The following is a 21,629-nucleotide window of genomic DNA, read 5'->3' as shown; positions in this document are numbered from 1 at the left end:
GTAGTTTGTGAGAGTCCCATTATTCTGTTCTCACTACTTTTGTATACATTGAACATTCCAAAGACATTTTCAAAAGTATTCTAATAGTTCCACTGATTTTGTTAGGTACCATCCAGAGGGGAAATAACAAATATAAAGAGCCACATGTGGCTAAGAGACGTATGAGTTTCTACATAAAATTTCTGTGAACCTTAAATAAAGGTCATATGTAGATCAATCTAATCCAAAGAAGCAAATATAATAAGCTGCATTTCACATCTGGACATATACATTTAATCTAATATGCATGTTAACTGATACTGTTAATTGCTAATTCAGGTCTAATTTTTTTTTTAATTCGGGTCTAATTTATGAGTAAATTAACTCATCAAATCACACATAACAGAAATTAGCATGAAAGCTATGACATAAATTGCCTTGAAAAATGAAGTTATATTTGTGAATATTATGTAATTTGATACAGATAACAAATCAGTATGATTTGCTTTTATTTTTTCTTGCTTTTGTTTTAATAAACAAATCAAATACTTCTAAAACTTTATACAAAATTCAAAGATTACATAACCAATAAGTTGATGCTTACCTTAGACATTCATTAACATTCATCTGAAAAAAATCATCTTCTTTCTCAGATTGTGATATGATGTCTTCAAAGTCAAAATCTTTACTTGACTTATCTTCTATTTGTTCAGGACTCTTAATAACAAACATATTTTTAAGATTTCACAATGAGCCACCCATTTATAAAAAAGTTGCATTGAAAATCTTATCCAATTTGAGTACAGGGAAAATGCTGAACATTTCAAAACTATATAATGATATTCAAGGGACACTTTTTAATATTACTTAAATATCTTTAAAAATTTCATAAGCTGCCACCTTCTACCTTATCTCAAAACCCCCATCCTTTCTCTCCTAATCAGAAACAAGTTACTACACACTCTAGTCTCATCTGTTAGAATTATTCCCAGGGGTCTATCTTCTGATTATTACCATTACAGTATAGACTTTGAGAATTATAACAAAAGAAATTCAAATCTCAAACTATGACCTGAATTCTTACTCTTAACACAAAAACTAGTTACTATGTAAATAACCTAAAATTTATAATCTTTGTTATTGGAATTCTATTTTAGAAGGAAGCTGTTTAAGCCAGAGTTAAAATTCACCTACCTAGCTATATTTTCAAAAAAGAAGTGTAATTCAAACATCTAAATGATGGACGGGGGGGAGTCAAGTCAAACATAAGGTATCATCAAAGCAGATGCTCCATTATGAAAATACTCAAAATCTAGATTGTGATTAAGTGGCTTTACAAGTAGCAGAGCTACTGGCTCTGAGAGTTTTAAATACGCAATGTACACAATTGTATAGTCTTGCGGTTTAAATGGGTGGGGGTTAAAGAAGGCTTAAGCAGTTGTTTTACAAAAAAAACTGGTATGAATCAGAGTACTTACCTCTCTAGCAATACAGGATTCACTTTCATTCTTTTTTACGTTGGCCTCAATTTTTTCCTGTGATGCAAGAATTTCTTTTCTTTCAGCAGCTTTACGTACATTTGGCTTTGGCCTTTGCAATCGGCCCCTCAGTCGTGCTGGTCTGAGAGCCTTTGTTTGATCATCTTCCTGCACACAAAGTTTTTCATTCAAGCTAGAACTACAAGAGAATAAAATCATGGTTATTCTGAAATCCCATATTTGTTTTCAGTATTCCATTCTCCAAGGTATAAGTAAACAATTTGGAAAACAAATATAACAAGTGTCCTCAAAAACATCTTCAAAGATACATTTCTGGGCAGCCCTGGTGGCGCAGTGGTTTAGTGCCGCCTGCAGGCCGGGGTGTGATCCTGGAGACCCGGGATCGAATCCCATGTCGGGCTCCCTGCATGGGGCCTGCTTCTCCCTCTGCCTGTGTCTCTGCCTCTCTCTCTCTTGCTCTGTGTCTCTCATGAATAAATAAAAAAATAAAATAAAATCTTTTTAAAAAAAAAAGATACATTTCTATACCCTAATACTTTGGAACAAACATAATCCCGGAACCCTAAATATAAAAATCACTTGCTCACAAAACTGAAAAAAATCTATACCTGACACATATTTAATACTATTCTCCACTAAGAATACTAGTTTTTCATGTATACCTCCAGGGTACTACACAAAGATCATAAATATAGTCCAGAATCCAATGGCTCAGATTCATATTAGAATAAGAATCTACATTCCAAGTTAAATATTCCCTCTTGACATCTCCTGCTGTAAATAAAACTACCCAGCATAACCATTAATTAAGCTAACAAAACTTTGTTAAAATCTTGTTAATAAGTAGAGGAAGAAATTTAATTGTTAACTCAATGGATTTGTATCATAATTTATTTCTCCAGTAACACAAAGAACACTACTGAAATGTTTCAATACACTTATAGTTAAAAGACTACTTTTTTGGGATCCCTGGGTGGCGCAGCGGTTTGGCGCCTGCCTTTGGCCCAGGGCGCGATCCTGGAGACCAGGGATCGAATCCCACATCGGGCTTCCGATGCATGGAGCCTGCTTCTCCCTCTGCCTATGTCTCTGCCTCTCTCTTTCTCTCTCTGTGACTATCATAAATAAATAAAAATTAAAAAAATAAAAAATAAAATAAAAAAATAAAAATAAATAAAAGACTACTTTTTTTTAAGATTTTGTTTATTTATTCATGAGAGACAGAGAGAGGCAGAGACACAGGCAGAGGGAGTAACAGGCTCCCTGTGGGGAGCCCGATGCGGGACTTGATCCCAGGACTCCAGGATCATGCTCTGAGCCAAAGGCAGATGCCCAATTGCTGAGCCACTCAGGTGCCCCTAAAAGAAGACTTAAGTACACTAACTGGAAATAAAATTCAGACATTATCCAGTAGAGAAGTTATTACAATCACTCTTAAAAGCTACAAGTTTCTCTACTTCTAAATACTTACTTAGAAACAGTCTCAGCTTCTGGGTTCTCTCTCTCTGTTTTATCCATTCCAGAAATGTCCAATGTATTGACTTTATCCTTTTCCATGTGATTCTATAAATTCAATTTTTTACATTTTATCAACTTAACATAGAAAAGTCCAAATTTGATAAATGGAAATTAAAAACAATGAATTTCATTTTTTGTTCATAGAGTTTTAAAAATCATCAATGCAGTTGTGAATATTATAAAACACATAATCCCATCTATTACTGACAGGAGCAAAAATTGGCCTACCCTTTCTGGAAAGCCTTTTGCTTTCCAGAGCTTTAAAAATGTTCATTCCCTAATACCATTTCTAAGACTCTATTCTAAGTAAATATTCAGACAAAGTACAAGAATGTTCACGAGAACATTATATAAAATACCAAACACTATGGAGTAGACAAAATATCCAATAATGAGTAAATGGTTAAATTCAGTTATACCCATTGACAGACTATTATGAAGTCACTGAAGACCATAGTTTCAAAGAATATTTAATAATATGGAAAAATATTCATGAAATGTTAAGCACCAAAGGGGACAAAACTGAATTAACAATACTAAATTTTGTAATAGAAAAGCTGGAAGGACATTTGCTAAAAGGTTATTTGCATCTGGATAATGAAATTACAAGTAATTTTTGTCTTAATTTTTTTTTAAGATTTTATTTATTTATTTATTCATTAGAGACAAAGAGAGAGAGGCAGAGACACAGGCAGAGGGAGAAGCAGGCTCCATGCAGAGACCCTGACATGGGACTCAATCCCGGGTCTCCAGGATCACACCCTGGGCTGAAGGCAGGACCAAACCGCTGAGCCATCGGGGCTGCCCTGTCTTAATTTTTATATGAATCTTTAAAAAAAAATTTTTATATGAATCTGTAGTTTCTCAATTTTCTTGATTTTCAGAAAATTATACTAATATAATTTTATTATAAAAAGTATAATAAAAAAGATACTTCACATACAAGGGGATAAAGCTAGTATTTTAAAATGTATTTTAGCAAAAATTTAAACAATATAATGCTAGCAGAAATATACATAAACAGGAACATTCATTTAGTGCCTATAGCAATGTAAATAAATTCTTTTTTTTTACTGTCATTTGACAATAACAAAAGCCAAATAAATTTAAAATACTCTGACCCATTAATCACATCTCCTTTGGAAATTTATCTTCTGCCTTTTTCCTAAAGAAATTGCTATTTAGGGATCCCTGGGTGGCGCAGCGGTTTAGCGCCTGCCTTTCGCCCAGGGCGCGATCCTGGAGACCGGGGATCGAATCCCATGTCGGGCTCCCTGCATGGAACCTGCTTCTGCCTCTGCCTGTGTCTCTGCCTCTCTTTCTCTCTCTCTCTCTCTCTCTCTCTCTCTGTGACTATCATGAATAAATAAATAAAATCTTAAAAAAAAAAAAAAGAAATTGCTATTTACAAAATCATTTGCTCTTATTTATGGGAGTTAAAAAAATGGAAACAAATTAAATGACTACCATTAGAAAAATGCTTAGGTAAATCAGTAATGTGTTAATCTGATACAGCTATTAAAAGATTAAGCCCAAGAAAATGTTAATTAAGTAGTTTCAGAGAAAGAAGTTTTAAATATTTTGTGTTATGATTAAAAACTACAAAAATGTTTACATACATAAAAAGAAAGACAAAGTTTATGTGAAGGATAAAGGACGTCTGTGTTTGGGGAAATGATTGTGGATATAATTTTATGTAAAAACTGGTTAAAAATGTTTTTAACACGAAGTTTATATAAATAAATGAGAGAGATCTGTTGCTAATGAGTATAATTGAAATGATTTGTCCTAGGTTCTTAAATGCATCAACAGGAAATAATTAAGACACATTTAATATTCATATGTAAGTTCTTGTATCTTTGTTTTAGTATCAGTTACACTACCATGTACTTATTTTAAGTTACACAATTTTACTCCCAACTAGGAAAAATTTTTGTGATTTTTATTTTCCATAAAGTGTTTTTTAGTCCGTACCTTTTCATTTGATGTTTCTGCATGTAACGTCTTGGTCTCTGCATCTGTTTTATCTTGTGAAAGAACAGTTTTCTTCCCAACTGCCCTTGATAAATTGGGTTTAGGTCTCTGTAGTTGTCTTCTTCCTACCAGTTTAACATTTCTGGACTGATCAGTTTCCCTAAAAAACAATTATTATTTATCATTATTTAAAATGAACATTATGTAATAAATTGCACTAATATGCAGGTATAATCCAACAAAATTCTCAAAATAATTCTTTAAAAACCCACTCAAAAGTAGAAAAGAAGTCCCTTAAGCTTACTTACAATAAGGATAGCAAAGACAACTGAAAGAGCCAAGAGAGGTAACTAATTTATTCTATCAGATGTTAAAAACAAGCTATTCAGCATCAATATTTTTTAAGATTTTACTTAGGGGCACCTGGGTGGCTCATTTGGTTAAGTATCTGCCTTCAGCTCAGGTCATGATCCCAAGGTTCTTCTCCCTCTCTCACTCCCCCTACTTGAGCACTATCTCTCTGTCAAATACATAAATAAAATCTTAAAAATTTTTTTTAAATTTATTGAGAGACAGCACGCACACACATAAGCAGGGGGAGCTGTAGGCAGATTATTTTAGAATTTCAGTGTAAGTCACCACTATGCATAAAATTCCTATCATGATTATACATTTGATATTAAAGAAAATTTTCTGTAATCAAATATAAAGTGATAACCCTTTATGTCACAATCAGACCACGGTACAACTATACATTAAATGGTGTACCATCCCTTTCTAATCCCTAAAGAAAACATTATCATTTCTTAAGAAATCATTACAATTTTGCAAATAAATTTTAAAATCCTACCATGTAAAATACTTACAGTGATTTATTTTTTAGGTCAACACTGCTTTCTTCTGTACAATTACTTTCAGCATTATCCACTTCACACAGTGCACTAATTACAGCTTCTGATGAAGGCAAATCTGAAGGGCTTGATTCTGAAGCTTCAGTTGCTGATGACACAGCATCTTGTTGACCACTAAGTAGATGAAAACATCAGGAAGAATAGAATCCTTAGTAATACATGTTTTATTACTACTTAAAATACTTTTCTAATATATAAAGCCACTTCGGAAAATGATATTTCATATTTTAGAATTATCAGTATCAATATTTTGGCTTTTCTATGATCCATCTTGTACCATGTTATTAAAAACTGTACCTTCAGGAGTGCCTGAGTGGCTTGGTCTGTTAAGCATCCAACTCTTGATTTAGGCTCAGATCATATCTCAAGATCATGAGATCGAGCCCTGAGTCAGGCTCCAGAATGAGCATGGAGCCTGCTGACAATACTTTACTATAGGGAACAACCTGAGGGTTGCTAGAGGGGAGGTGGACTGGGAATGGGGTAATAGGGTAATGGGCATGACTCCCCACCCCTCATTTTTTCTATTGTCTTTTCCCAACTAATCAGTAAGAGCTCTTTAAGTATTATTTTTTGATTAGATATTACCCATAAAACATCCCAAACAGGGAACCCTGGGTGGCGCAGCGGTTTAGCGCCTGCCTTTGGCCCAGGGCGCGATCCTGGGGACCCGGGATCGAATCCCACGTCGGGCTCCCGGTGCATGGAGCCTGCTTCTCCCTCTGCCTATGTCTCTGCCTCTCTCTCTCTCTCTCTGTGACTATCATAAATAAATAAAAATTAAAAAAAAAAAAAAATCCCAAACAGTAGCTTGTCTTTCACTTTCTCTATAAAAACTTTTACCAAATATCTGAGTTTACTGCAATCAAATTCGTCAATTTTACCTTTTAAAGTTTTGCTTTTTATATCTTAAGAAATCCTTGACTTTAGAAAGATACTTCCCAACACCTTCTCTAAAAGTTTTAAAGATTTGCCTTTTACGTGTAGCCTTTAATCAATCAGAAATTTAGCATGCAGGGTGAAATAAGGATCTAACATTATTTAGTATTACTTAATATTAGATAGATCTAACATCTAATGAATAGTTCACTCAATCTTCATTCACTAATTTCTACTGCTATCTTTGCTATGTACAGATTCCTACATTTTATTCCCTAGGTTTTATATTCAGTTTTCCTGTGTCAATTTGTCCCTGGGTCAGTAATACACTGCTATAATTACTCTAGCTTTTTTTTTTGTTTTTTTACTTTTAAAAAATATATATATGTTTTTACTCTAGCTTTAGAGTATTAATGTATTTCCTCCTCAGAAATATTGTTTTTCAAATTGTATTTACTACTCATGACCCTTTGCTCTTGTGTGATTAATAATTTTAGAATCAGCTCATTGTTTTATAAAACCAGTTAGGATATTAGTCACTACAGGGTTGTTTTTCCCCTAAAAAAAAGGCATAGTATCTTTTGCATGTAGTTTATGAAATTAGTTGTATCTCTGAAGTCATAATTTAGATGTCCATCACTTAGCAAATTAAGGACCCAAGGTCCATGGCTCAGCTTCAAAGAAACTATTAATCTTCCAAACTGATGAAAAAACTAGCACAAAGAGACAAGTGGGACAATATCAAACTAAACAGCTTCAGCACAGCAAAGGAAATAATCAACGAAATCAAAAGACAACCTATGGAATGGGAGAAAATATTTGTAAACTATCTGACACAAGCTTAATATCTAAAATATAAAAGGAATGCTATAATTCAATTAAAATAACCTAATTAAAAATATGAAAAGGAAATGAAGAGACATTTCTCCAAAGACAACACACAAACAGCCAATAAGTATATGTAAAGATCCTCAATATCACTAATTAAGGAAATGCAAATCAAAACTATAATGAAGGGGCACGTGGGTGGCTCAGTGGTTGAGCACCTGCGTTTGGCTCAGGGCGTGATCCTGGGGTCCTGGGATCGAGTCCCACATCAGGCTCTCGGCAGCAAAGAGCCTGCTTCTCCCTCTGCCTGTGTCTCTGCCTCTCTCACTCTGTGTCTCATAAATAAATAAATTAAATAAAAATATATACATAGCAAAAACCACAATGAAGTATCACCTCACACAGGTCTGAATAACCGTTTTCAAAACACAAAGAAAATAGAAAATAACAAGTATTGGTGAGGACATGGAAAACTGGTATCTGGGACACCTGGGTGGCTCAGCAGTTGAGCGTCTGCCTTTGGCTCAGGGTGTGATCCCAGAGTTCCAGGATCGAGTCCCACATCGGGCTTCCTGCATGGAGCCTGCTTCTCTATGCCTCTGCCTCTCATGAATAAATAAATAAAATCTTAAGAAAAAAAAAAAAGAACTGGTATCTCTGTGCACTGCTGATGGGAAGGTAAAACAGCATAGCCACTGTGACAAAGAGCAGGGAGGCTCCTCAAAAAATTAAAAATAGAGGGATGCCTGGTTGGCTCAGTCAGTAGAGCATGTGGCTCTCAATCTTGGGGTTGTGTGTATGAGCCCCACAATGGGGGTTGAGATTACCTTAAAAAAATAATAAAATATCAAAAAATTAAAAACAGAACTATATGATTCATCAATCCCTCTTCTGGGTATTTATCTATAAGAAATGGAAATAAGACCTCAAATAGCTATCTGCATTCCAATGTTTATTAGAGTAATATTTAAAAGAGCTGAGAGATGGAAACAATCTAAATGTTCACTGACAGATGAAAGAATAAAGAAAATGTGATACATGCACACGATGGAATATTATTTAGCCATAAAAAAAGAAGAAAACATCATCATATGCTGCAACACAGGTGAAACCTGAAAACATTATGCTAAGTAAAATAAGCCAGTCAGAGGCACCAGCATGGCTCAGCTGGTTAAGCATCCCACTTCTGATTTCAGCTTAGGTCATAATCTCAGGGTCATAATATCAAGCCCTGTGTCGGGCTCTGTGCTGAGAGTGGAGCCTGCTTGGGATTTTCTCTTCCTCTCTCTCCACCTCTAACTTGTGCCACCCTTGTGCTCGCTAGGAAAGGAAAAGGAAAAGGAAAAGGAAACGGAAAAGGAAACGGAAAAGGAAAAAGAAACCCATGCAAACACTAACAACCATAAGACAACAGCTGTAGCAAAGTAAGCACGAAAACAAACAGCAATATCAAATAACACACACGAATGATAAAAGGGTGATTTCATCAAGATACAACAATCTTAGATATGTAGGTACCTAACAGGAGCTTCAAAAGACATGAAAAAAAAAATTGAGCAGAAAAGAGTAACAGGCAAATTCATAATTAGAGTTGGAGACTTCACACTCCCCTCTCAGTAACAGAAGATGTAAACGAAGCCAGTAAGGGTATAGAAAAATACCTTGATAAAAGCATAGGGTCAGTTCTGTTCTCAGCCTTTTCAATGGAGGATAAATCCACAATGTCATCAATGTTTTGTATGCAAGGAAGTTTCTGTTCCTTATTGCCTTCATCTTCATTTATCTCAGGCCTTAAAGACTGACCTTTATCTACAAATACAAAATGCATGTTATTCTAAAAAATGAAAACATCTACCTTTTTTTTTTAACGTCTACCTTTTAAAGCATAAATGAAGTTATATAAAATGGTCTTTTTCCCTACAAATTATTCATCCATTCCACATTTAAGTTCCTATATGCAACGCAGAGATTTTTAGAACATTTTTTTTTTTTTAAAGATTTATTTATTCATTCATTCAGAGAGAGCGAAGAGAGAGGCAGAGACACAGGCAGAGGGAGAAGCAGGCTCCATGCAGGAAGCCCGATGTGGGACTCGATCCCCGGTCTCCAGGATCACACCAGGCTGCAGGCGGCACTAAACCACTGCGCCACCGGGGCTGCCCGATTTTTAGAACATTAATGAAAAGTTAATCAACATAGAACTGTGTAAGTTGTAACTGTGTTTTGAGAATCAGCCCAAATTCCCTCGGTAGTCTGCAGCATTTTCCTTTCATCTTCCTTAAATTTTAAATGGTTAAATTGACTTCTATATAGATGGTTAGGAAGCTACAGGTGGACTTGCCTATTCTCCTTCTGAAGAATCGTAATTAATAACACAGGAAGAGCTATCATTTATTACTTACTAAGTGATAAAAATTTTAAGTCCAACAAATGCATTATCTCATTTAATACTGAAAATAGACCTATTAAAAGGTGTTAAACCCATCACAAAAAAAAAAAAAAAAAAAAAAAACCATCACAGAGAAAAAGAACCTGAGTTCAAGATCTTAGCTGACTTATCCAAGGTCATAATTAGCAAATAAAAGAGCTGGAATCTAAACCAAGGTCTATTTGATTTCCAAAATCCAACTTCCTAATTACTGAGCTTTTCTGCTTTTTATGTAATATCTTTAATAGAAAAAAACACAAAAAAGAGGGGCACCCGGGTGGCTCAGTGCTTGAGTGTCATCCTTTGGCTCAGGTCGTGATCTGGGATCAAGTCCCACATCAGGCTTCCTGCATGGAGCCTGCTTCACCCTCTGCCTATGCCTCTGCCTCTCTCTGTGTCTCATGAATAAAATATTTAAAAGTGAAGGAAGAGAAGGAAGAGAAGAGAAGGAAGAGAAGGAAGAGAAGGAAGGAAGGAAGGAAGGAAGGAAGGAAGGAAGGAAGGAAGGAAAAGAAAGCTTATTCTAGTAGTTCTTTTAGAGAAATTAAACAACTCATTGTGGACTCTGAGGTGCTCTGTAGAGGCAGAACATGAACACCTATGATTTATTAAGAGACACAAGCAATATACAGCTAACTATATACACTGTTATGATTTCTAATCACTGTTTGGTTTTAACTAAAAATAAAAAATAAAAAATGTGGGGATCCCAGGCTCCATGTGGGGAGCCTGCTTCTCACTCTGCCTATGTCTCTGTCTCTCATGAATGAATTAAAATCTTAAAAAAAAAAAATCAAGACCTAAGATCAAGACCTGAGCTGAAATCAAGAGGTAGATGCTTAAATGACTAAGCCACCTGGGCTCCAGAAACATATTTTAGGGAAAATCTCCCCAGTTTACTTGGTTTCCTTACCACTCGACAATAAACTTCTTTCCTTTAAACTAAAAACCAGGGATGCCTGGGTGGCTCAGCGGTTGAGCATCTATCTGTCTTTGGCTCAGGGTGTGATCCCAGAGTCCCAGGATCGAGTCCCACATCGGGCTCCCTGCATGGAACCTGCTTCTCCCTCTGCCTGTGTCTCTGCCTCTCTTTCTTTCTCTCTGTGTCTCTCATGAATAAAGTCTTTTTAAAAAAATAAAAATAAGGGATCCCTGGGTGGCTCAGTGGTTTAGCGCCACCTTCAGCTCAGAGCCTGATCCTGGAGACCCCGGATTGAGTCCCACATCAGGTTCTCTGCATGGAGCCGGCTTCGCCCTCTGCCTGTGTCTCTGCCTCTCTGTGTATCTCATGAATAAATAAATAAAATCTTAAAAAAAAAAAAAAAACCCAAGGATTTAACACAGTAACATGAATATAAAATACAAAATTTAAGCGTTATTAGTTGCTACTACCCAGCAGTATTTAAATTACACATCATACTACAATACACATCTTCTTAAGTAATACAGGGACTATTAATATATTTAAAAAACTTACTTTTGCATTTTTCTCCTGTAGAATGACCTGATTGAACAGTGGGACTTTCTGGAAGATTTTTTACTTGTTTGCCAACTTCATCCTGATTCTTTCTTCTTCTTTTCTTTTGATTTAGGTCTGGTTCTAATGCAATCTGTTCTGAATCCTGTCCTGTTAAAGTCTGAGACTCTTGTTGTCCTTCAACTATCTGAGCATCCTTTTGAGATGGTTCTGGGTCTGAAATTTTGGTGCTCAGAGATACATCTGGATCATCATTTCGTCCTTCGCTGGCAACTTTTTTCGCTTTGAAAATAAGAGATGTTGTTATAAACATAGAAATAATCTACAGAAAAATTCTTAAAGATGGAGAAGATAAATACTCGAGGATATGTGGGCAAAAGTTTGAAGACAACCTAAAACAGCCAACTGGAAATGACTCAAGAACCTTTAATATACTTATGCTATAAAACTTCTCACAACAAATAATGAAGTATACTTATAAGCAGTAACGTAAAAGATTTCAAAATCTATAGTTGCACAAAAAACTCAAGCTGCAGAAGAAGATATACATAGTATGATACCATTTTTATTAAGCAAAAATAATTACATATCTCTAAGACACACATACACTTGAACAGAAGTGTTTACTCATAGTTATTCCTAGAAAATCTGGACAATTTTGAGGGCAGGATACAATAGAGAATTCAACAAATTTATTTTCCACATCATTTATTTTTCAATGAATAATCTTTCTAACAAATATTTTTAAACCATTTCTAGTGCCCTTTTTATGAAGGGATATTAACAGTTAACTGTATCAAAAGATGAAAACAATAAATTTTTAAAAATCAAGTAAGAAAGAGCACCATGGAGACATCAATCAAAAGCAAACTTAACATCACAACCACAGTCAACCAAGACATCTTCTCTAAAAATACTTAATTTAAAAAATAATAAAATTCAATGTCATTTATTTTTGCTCAAAAGAAAAAAAAAGCCATAACAAGATTTTAAAACTGAAAAGGTAACACTGGATTCTCTATCAGAGTAATAAACAGTAATTTTGAAATTATGAGACTTACAATAATATATCTCAAAATTCTCACATTAAGATACAATGAGTTATGTATGCTATCACCTGTAATAGGATGATGTTAATATATCTATTTTAATATATCTATCTCCCATAGCCAAATATAGTAAGTCAAAGAAACGACTAAAGAATGAAATAATTTTGTAGTTACCAATACTATTTTTTAAATGATACAGACATCAAGCTCCAGAAAAAAGAAATGCTGGATTACTCTGTGTAGAAGAGAGTTAATGCAGCAGACCTCACTGCTATCCCTTCAAAGACCTGCTTAAAAGGTTGGCCTTTGGGCTGTGCCTAGAAAGGTAAGGTCAGGAGAATTCACAAAAGTGGTTCACTGTGCCTCAAATGTTCATACTGGGCAGCCCCGGTGGCTCAGCAGTTTAGCGCCACCTTCGGTCCAGGGTGTGATCCCGGAGACCCAGGATCCAGTCCCGCATCAGGCTCCCTGCATGGAGCCTGCTTCTCCCTCTGCCTGTGTCTCTGCCTCTCTCTTTCCGTGTCTCTATGAATAAATTAATAAAATCTTTAAAAAATAAAAAATAAAATAAAATGTTCGTACCAACAATGTGGTTTATGCCAAACAATTATTTTTGTTCTGCGAGTTCCAAATTCCTTTTTTTTTTAAATATTTTTTTTAGTATTTTTTTAATTTTTATTTATTTATGATAGTCACAGAGAGAGAGAGAGAGAGAGAGAGAGAGAGGCAGAGACACAGGCAGAGGGAGAAGCAGGCTCCATGCACCAGGAGCCCGACATGGGATTCGATCCTGGGTCTCCAGGATCGCGCCCTGGGCCAAAGGCAGGCGCCAAACCGCTGCGCCACCCAGGGATCCGAGTTCCAAATTCCTGTATGTACAAGGCAGAGACGGTGTCTACATGACCAGTGTCCAATAAAAATCTTGGATATTGAGTTTCTTTTTTTTTTTTTTTTAAAGATTTTACTTATTTATTCATGAGATATATATATAGAGAGAGAGATGGAGAGGCAGAGACACAGGCAGAGGGAGAAGCAGGCTCCATGCATGGAGCCCAACATGGGACTCGATCCCGCGTCCCAGGATCACGCCCTGAGCTGAAGGTGGCGCGCTAAACCGCTGAGCCACCGGGCTGCCCGGATATTGAGTTTCTAACAAGCTTTGCTGATAGACAACTTGCTACATATCTCTTCATGACTTGCTGCTATACAAATGAAGCACATTCTGCGTGACTCTAGGGGAAAGGACTCTTGTAAGCTTGCACCTAGATTCCCCTAGACTTTGAGCCACATCTTTTCTCTCTGTTGATTTTATTCCATATCCTTTCACTGTAACAAATCTCAGCTGTCTGTATAACCATATGCTGGATCTTATGAGTCTACTAGCAAAAAATCAAACCTAGCAGTAGTCTTGCAGACCCCCAGAGCAGGCGCTTACGGCCCCAGGTTCAAGTCCTGCCTCTGCCACTACTAAAACTGTGAGACACAAGGAAAAAGGAACAATATCTCCAGGGCTATTTCCAAGTGACAACAAATGGAAAGGGTCTGGAATGCAGACTACCTAACATACAAAATTCTCTACAGTTCCATGATTCTTTAAAGCTCTAGAATATAACCACTGTCCTCTTAGATCACAATTCAAATAATTAAGAAATTATATGTTTAAAAATAGTAAAACCTACATATAAACAAGTTTCTACCTAGTATAGGTCAACATTAACCCTTAGATATAAATTGTACTCAAACAATACAATTCAGTCAAAAGCAGAAGTATCGGAGTTCCAGTTTTTAAATATTAGAATTTTGTACCAAGTTTTATAAAGGAAAATGACAGTAAGTAACCAAACATGACACCTCCAAATTCCAATGCTCTTTTACTAGCTACAACTACACTCTAGTTCAAGAAAGATGTACAAATAACCCCACCATGCCAATCATAAAATTTACAAAGAAGTACTATTTTGGGCCAGATAACCGAAAGCCAAGAAAAATCAATTCTCCCCTATTGGATGCCCTAATGATCTCAACTACCTGAACTACAAAGGAATGCTCAAGACTTGAGTGATAAGACTCTAAGTCTATTATTAAGTAATAGAACACACTTTCTTTTACTCTACCTTTTACATTTTTCCGTGGTTTAGAGGATTTCTTCTCCTTTACGCTCTGATTTTTAACAGATTTTTGTTTTCTTTTCTCTTCTTCAGCAAGAACTTTCTGAAGCAAATGAGCAAAAAAATCGAAGTCAAAAGGGCGCTTTTCCTCTGTTTAAAAAAAGAAAGAAAAAGAAACTTCAAGTTTTTATTTTTAAAGAAGAATTAAAGTATCATGATATGACATCAAAAGCAAATGGGCTTATGAGCAGGAGAATGGATAACCAACTCTAGTCACTATACTACAGTCAAACAAAGGAAAACTGAGCAATAAAGAGGAATAAGCTGCAGTAGTTTAAAAAAAAATTAAAAAGGGGGATCCCTGGGTGGCTCAGCGGTTCGGCAGCTGCCTTTGGCCCAGGGCGCGATCCTGGAGTCCCAGGATGGAGTCCCGCATCGGGCTCCCGGCATGGAGCCTGCTTCTCCCTCTGCCTATCTCTCTCTCTCTCTCTCTATCATAAATAAATCTTTAAAAAAAATTAAAAAGGAACTACATACTGATATAAGTGATATTGTAAGAATCTTAAAAATGCTAAAAGAAGTCAGATATAAAAGAGTACAAAAAAATAAAAATAAAAAAATAAAAGAGTACATAGTGTACGATGCCATGAATAAGAAGTTCTAGTACAGGCTAAGCCAACTAACCTATGATGATTCAAATAAAAACGATGGTTGCCCTGCATCAGGATGGCTGTGGAAACTGACTAGAAAGGGATACAAGGGGCCTTTCTAGAGTGGTGAAAATGTTTCATACCTTTGTTTCAGGTGGTGGTTACACAGGTATACTCTTTGTCAAAACTCAAAATATAAATTGCACTGTAAGTATATTATCAACCAACTTTAAGACAACTTAGATGACTAATTCCTCAAAAGCCTCTCCACCACCACATGGCCTCTGTTCATTACACCCCTTTCACTATTTACCCATGTATAAACAAACAAGTAAACAAATGAATTGCGATCAGAATCACATTTACTAAATACCTATCAACATCCATTACATAAGGAAGAGCCATGAATGGGGTGCCTTGCAGGCTCAGTCAGGAGACTGAGTCATGTGACTCTTGATCTCAAGGTCTTGAGTTCAAGGCCGTGTTACGTGTGGAGCCTACTTTAAAAAAATTTTTTAGGGATCCCTGGGTGGCTCAGTGGTCTAGCGCCTGCCTTTGGCCCAGGGTGTGATCCTGGAGTCCCGGGATCGAGTCCCACATCAGGCTCCCTGCATGGAACCTGCTTCTCCTTCTGCCTATGTCTCTGCTTCTCTCTCATGAATAAATAAATAAAATATTTTAAAAAAAATTTTTTTAAAAAGGAGAAGGAGGGATCCCTGGGTGGCGCAGCGGTTTGGCACCTGCCTTTGGCCTGGGGCGCGATCCTGGAGACCCGGGATCGAATCCCACATCGGGCTCCCGGTGCATGGAGCCTGCTTCTCCCTCTGCCTGTGTCTCTGCCTCTCTCTCTCTCTCTCTCTCTGTGACTATCATAAATAAATAAAAATTAAAAAAAAAAAAACATTTAAAAAAAAAAAAAGGAGAAGGAGAGGAGGAGAACAAGACGGAGGAGAGGAAGAGAGAGCCATGAATAAATCAGGAATCAAAACATTACAGGAGTCAAATCTTTGTCTAACATCTACATCTAAAATTACAATGAATGTAGAGAAAATTATGTTCTATACACATAAGCCCCAAGATTGGTTTAATTCCAAGATGGTTACAACATGGCCTCAAAAACATATATATATCATAAAAAAGTAAATTAGCCTCAAGAAACCAACCCCAAACCTGGGATTCCTGAAGGCCCTGATTATTGTGGATTCAGCCTTTTTCTGTTCTGACCCTCCACAACAATGATTCTGAAAAATACAGCATTAAAATCATTCTCAGAGGATGGGGCACCTGGCTGTGACTCAGTCAGTAGAACATGCAGCTCTTAATCTTGGGGTTGGAGTTTAAGCCCCACGTTGGGACTAGAAATTGCTTAAATAAATAAACTTTTAAAAAATAAAATAATTTTCAAAGGAATTGAACACAGAAGTTATAAAAGAAAAAAAAATGGGGGACTTAATTTTTTTTAATTTTCCACTACAAAGCACCCAAATCAGTGAATGTAGCTACAATAACGGTTTTAACAATGGCTCCACACCCCATAAAGCCTTTACAGATATATGGATTCTTTTTTTCTTATAATGCACTGAACATAATACACAGTTTCAGGACCACCTCTCCAAAATGGAGAGGGGTGAGGACCAAAACAATTCTTCCAGGAGCCACTCCAGGAAGGGTGTCCCTGAGAATCCCGTACAACACTGGGTGTAGAGTCTAGTCATCTACCTTAGTGTCTACTCATAAAGTAAACACACATGCTATATAACATCAATCCTCAGTAGAAGTTTTGTTCTCAGATTAGCACTATAGCAAATGGACATGGAGTTCATTTATTTATAATGAAACATTGAGAACTGTCTTCCACACAAAGAATATAAGTACTACTTTATTATTTTTTTAAATAAGTGTCAAATCTTTTTTTTTTTTTAAGTTTACTTTTTTAGTAATCTGTACAGCCAACATGGGGCTCTAAGGCATGATCCCAAAGTCAAGAGTCACATGCTCTTCTGACTGAGCTAGCCAGGCATCCTTATAGGTACTATTTTAAACAATGCATTCAATTTTGTTTTGCTGTACAGATCCCTTAACGTTTTCCTCTGGACTCAAACAGACAAAAAAAAAGTTAATTTTAATGAGGCTATTACTTAAAAGCTGAAAAATGTATAGCACTCTTTCAAATCAGGTCAAAATTAAAATGCCATCTTTTCAGAGAAAACTTTCCTGACCACTCAATCTACACATCCACTCTTCACTCCCTCTTCTTCTTCTTAGAAATTACTCACTTTCTGCAGTTAACCATGCTTATTTTCTCCTCTCAGCTATCTAAAACAGGTTTCTCAAATGCCCTGTTTACCATTACATCCTCTGCCTAGAACATTAAGTAGCACACAGGAGGTGTTCAGTATTGTTAAATTAATGAATGACCACTAGAAGGAATCATCTATAGTATAAGTTCTTCAGAAACAACTCCTTGAATACAGATCCCTCAAAAAAAAAAAATTAGAAATGGTGTCTTCAGGGACACATGGATGGCTCAGTCAGTTGAGCATTCAACTCTTGATTTTGGCTCAGGTCATGATCTCAGGGTTCTGGAAGGTAGCACTGGGTTAGACAGCTTGAGATTCTCTCTCTCCCTCACTCTCTGCCCCTCCCCTAGAGAAGCTCTCTCCATCTCTCTCTAAAATAAATAAATAAATCTTAAAAAAAAAAGAAAAAGAAATAGTTATCTTCAGTTCCTCTAACTTCTGGAACTCAGAACTCGGCTTACTTGGGCTTCCTGATGTTTTAGCTAATCCCTTGCCTATAGATCTGTTATCAGGTCCCAGACCTGCACTGCTGAAGAGAAAAATCTCCAGTCTCATTCTTCCTATGACAATAAAGAGACAAAACAAATCTAAAACACAATGAATCCAAAGATAAAAGATTGGTCATTTTTTAAGATCTCCAAGTGATAATGTTTCAAAAGAGGTCTTAATACTTACGAAAGGCTTTGTCTATTCTCCATCCATTTGTTTTCTCTTCACGTTTAAATTTATTCTGTTAATAAAAGAAGACAAAAGCCTATAGTAATTTTCTCCCATTAAAAAAGTGAAGATTATAGGGGTGCCTGGGTGGCTCAATGGTTAGGCATCTGACTCTTGATTTCTGCTCAGGTCATGATCTCAGGGTCATGAGAGAGAGTCTCATATCAGGCTCTGCACTGGGCGTGAAGTCTGTTTGAGATTCTCTCTCACTCTCCCTCTGCCCCTCCTCACTCACACGTTTTCTTTCTCTCTCTCTCTCTCTCAAAAAAATAAAAAATGGGACACCTGGGTGATTCAGTCAGTTAAGCATCTGCCTTCAGCTCAGGTAATGATGTCAGAGTCCTGGGATGGAGCTCCGGATCCGGCTCCATGCTCAGTAGGGAGCCTGCTTCTCCCTCTCCCTCCGCCACTCCCCCTACTTGTAATCTCTCTCTCAAATCAGTAAATTCGTTAAAAAGAAAAAAGATCTGAAGATCTTCAAAAAAAAGCAGATTACATTTAAAAGTAAGTATTAAAACAAATTCTTATAATAACAAATGGTTCTCTTCTAAATAACGTTTGTGCCAATAGGCAAGCAACTTAAACCTTCAGTGTTTTAATAATAGGGATGAAGATTTATACTGAACTCTTTGAACCTCCTTATAATCAACAGCATAAATCAGCAACGGAAGCTAGATTTATAGAAGATACGAAAAAATAAAGCCAACTAGCCTAGTAACAAATCAAACTATCAATTAAGCTAACTAGTATTAGCACTTTAAAAACTAATATATTCTTCACATCAAGTTAAATATGTTATTATTCTAATGATTTTTATGGCATTGAGGAGAGACTGTAAAGAAGCAAAATAATTTTTAGTAAGGCTAAGTTTATCTTTTGAGTCTTCTTTATATTAAGGCACATTTCTTGATTTTCTGAAAATAAACGATCACACCATTCTAAGTTGCACTCCAGATTACTTTCATTAAGATGGAGATGGTTAAAGTTTAAGGTTCAATCCATCCTGAAGTCATTATGAAGTGTGAGAGTATACACTTGTGTTTGAGAATGTCTAATCATGCATATATATCCTGGAGAGAAGAATCACCAATTTCTCTAACAACTTCACAGGATTTTAATATCTTTTTATCTAATTGTTACTCTTTTTTCCCAGTCTTTTCTTCATAAATCTTACTACCAAGTAACATACAACTTTTCAAAAATTATCATCTTTCTCCTACAAAGATATTATTCTTTAAACATCGCCTTGAAAAAAAAAAAAAAAAAAACTCCTTGAAAGTTACTTCCACAAATGACAGGCTATCATCACTAAATTAAATATTCTAGGAGAAATGTCAGTAAGCTTTAGGTATTATTCAATTTTAAAACAATATTGCAGCATATTTTACCTAAATGGGAATATAATTGATAACATTTTAAGACATTTTTAAAGAATGTATTATTATTCATTGAATTTATAGACAGAAACTCTTCCAGACTAAATTCCATGATTGTAAAATAAATCCCATTATATCCAACCCTAACACTGATAAAATAATTGGTTATAGACTTACTCAACACATCCAGCCACACCAAAAATTACTTTACCACTGAACAAAATAAATGAATCAACTATTTCCAAACCCTGGACAATAGCAAGAGCAAAACTACAACCCCATATTTCCGGAGAGAACGGAAATACCTAAGATGTACCAACATTCACCCTGGCTCTCTGACTGGGCTAAATTTCCTAAACAGTGAAGAGGAAATAAAGGTCAAAGAGAGGAGAGCTCTCACTGAGCTAAGGAAGTAGAGAATCGTTAGGAATTCTAGAAAGACTGCTATTTAAAAGGGGAGCCTCCCCGGTGCATGGAGCCTGCTTCTCCCTCTGCCTGTGTCTCTGCCTCTCTCTCTCTCTCTGTGTGACTATCATAAATAAATTAAAAAAAAAAAAAAAAAAAAAAAAAAAGGAAATAAAAGGGGAGCCTCACAAGCCCAGGAGAAGTATCCCATGGGTCCTTATTCTACATCTGGGTTCCACATGCCACAGCATGTGGCCTAGTAGAGAACTCCAGGAATGAGAGCATAACACACAGAGGTAACAGAATTCTAGCCCACACAAATGGAAAGTTAAAACCCAAACCTTTACTTCAGATACCAGAAGAGCCACCTCTTAGAGATAAGGACCAGTCTTGGAGCAGCCTTTCTCAACTGGGGTTCTAGCCATGAGAATTAGACCCTAATCCCCTATAGAATACACTATATGTAATGAGTCACCTTCTCTTCCATGCACCTAGAACAGTACTAATATGACAGTCCTTGGAGAACTTAGAAAAAAGTAATTCAAATTCTTTTTGATGGTTCAGATGAGAAACCCAGAATAAGGATCAATCTAGATTTGCCTTATTAAAGCCTAAAACCAAGCCTTGACAGGAACAAGGAGAGCTGGGAAGACATTGGCTGCCTTTTAGAATAAAATTTAACACTCCTTAAAGGAAAAAAACAAACATAATTCAGACATTATCAAATATATCATCCACAATGTCTAGTACTCAATTTACAAAACTCCATAACATGAGAAAAGACAGAAAAATGTGATACACGAGGAAAAAAAAGGAGACTCAACAGAAAGAGATCTCAACATGACATAAACATTGAAATTAGCAGACAAAAAAATTAAAGTAGCTGTTATTAATGTGTTCAATGATTTAAAGGAAAATAACAGAATGAACAGATAGGGAAATCTCAGCAGAAGAAAGGAAACTAAGAAAAATAACCAAGTGGAAATTACAGAAATAAAAAATAGAACATGAGAAACGAACCATTCACTGAATATGCTTATCTGCAGATCAAAGAAAGTAGAAGACAGTCAACTTGTGAATACAGTAATGGAAACTAACCAAGTTAAATACAAAACATAACAACAACAAAAAATCTAACAGAGCTTTAGTAGTACCCTGAAGTATAATCTTATGTACACTAACACATGTAAGTGGGATCCCAGAGAGAGAGCAAAACAATGTATCACACACAGAGGAAGAATAACATAAATATGACCGATTCTTCAACAGAAACACTGGAAGTCAGTGTACAATGGAATGACAATTTTAAAACACTGAAAGGAAAAATCCTTTAATCCTGTTAAATCACTTGGCTATCCAGCAAAATATCCTGCAAAAGTGAAGCTGAAATAGAGACCTCAGATAAATCAAAGTTGAGAGAATTTTTCAACAGCAGATCTGCCTTTCAAACCTGTAAGACATTATAAGCATAAAAAATGGTGGCTAGGGATCCCTGGGTGGCGCAGCGGTTTGGCGCCTGCCTTTGGCCCAG

The 21,629-nt window shown here is 36.1% G+C and overlaps 1 protein-coding gene across 4 annotated transcripts in view; it reads right to left on the bottom strand.

The window, feature by feature from the left end:
• Positions 1–21,629, bottom strand: part of BDP1 (B double prime 1, subunit of RNA polymerase III transcription initiation factor IIIB) — an 89,255-nt gene that overhangs the window by 52,172 nt on the left and 15,454 nt on the right. For all 4 annotated transcript variants that reach the window (XM_038530798.1, XM_038530797.1, XM_038530795.1 and 1 more), the window contains exons 8-16: positions 18,276–18,330; positions 14,657–14,800; positions 11,494–11,775; positions 9,250–9,397; positions 5,837–5,995; positions 4,971–5,130; positions 2,950–3,041; positions 1,458–1,656; positions 584–696 (exon numbers count right to left, since the gene is read on the bottom strand). In XM_038530798.1, the coding sequence (XP_038386726.1) occupies positions 584–696; positions 1,458–1,656; positions 2,950–3,041; positions 4,971–5,130; positions 5,837–5,995; positions 9,250–9,397; positions 11,494–11,775; positions 14,657–14,800; positions 18,276–18,330 (1,352 nt within the window). The remainder of the gene's footprint in view (positions 1–583; positions 697–1,457; positions 1,657–2,949; positions 3,042–4,970; positions 5,131–5,836; positions 5,996–9,249; positions 9,398–11,493; positions 11,776–14,656; positions 14,801–18,275; positions 18,331–21,629) is intronic.

Source organism: Canis lupus, chromosome 2, assembly GCF_011100685.1.
Source record: "Canis lupus familiaris isolate Mischka breed German Shepherd chromosome 2, alternate assembly UU_Cfam_GSD_1.0, whole genome shotgun sequence".
NCBI classification, from domain to species: Eukaryota; Metazoa; Chordata; class Mammalia; order Carnivora; family Canidae; genus Canis; species Canis lupus.
The sequence above is the reverse complement of the archived record's forward strand: the minus strand, read 5'-3'. Positions and strand labels throughout refer to the sequence as shown.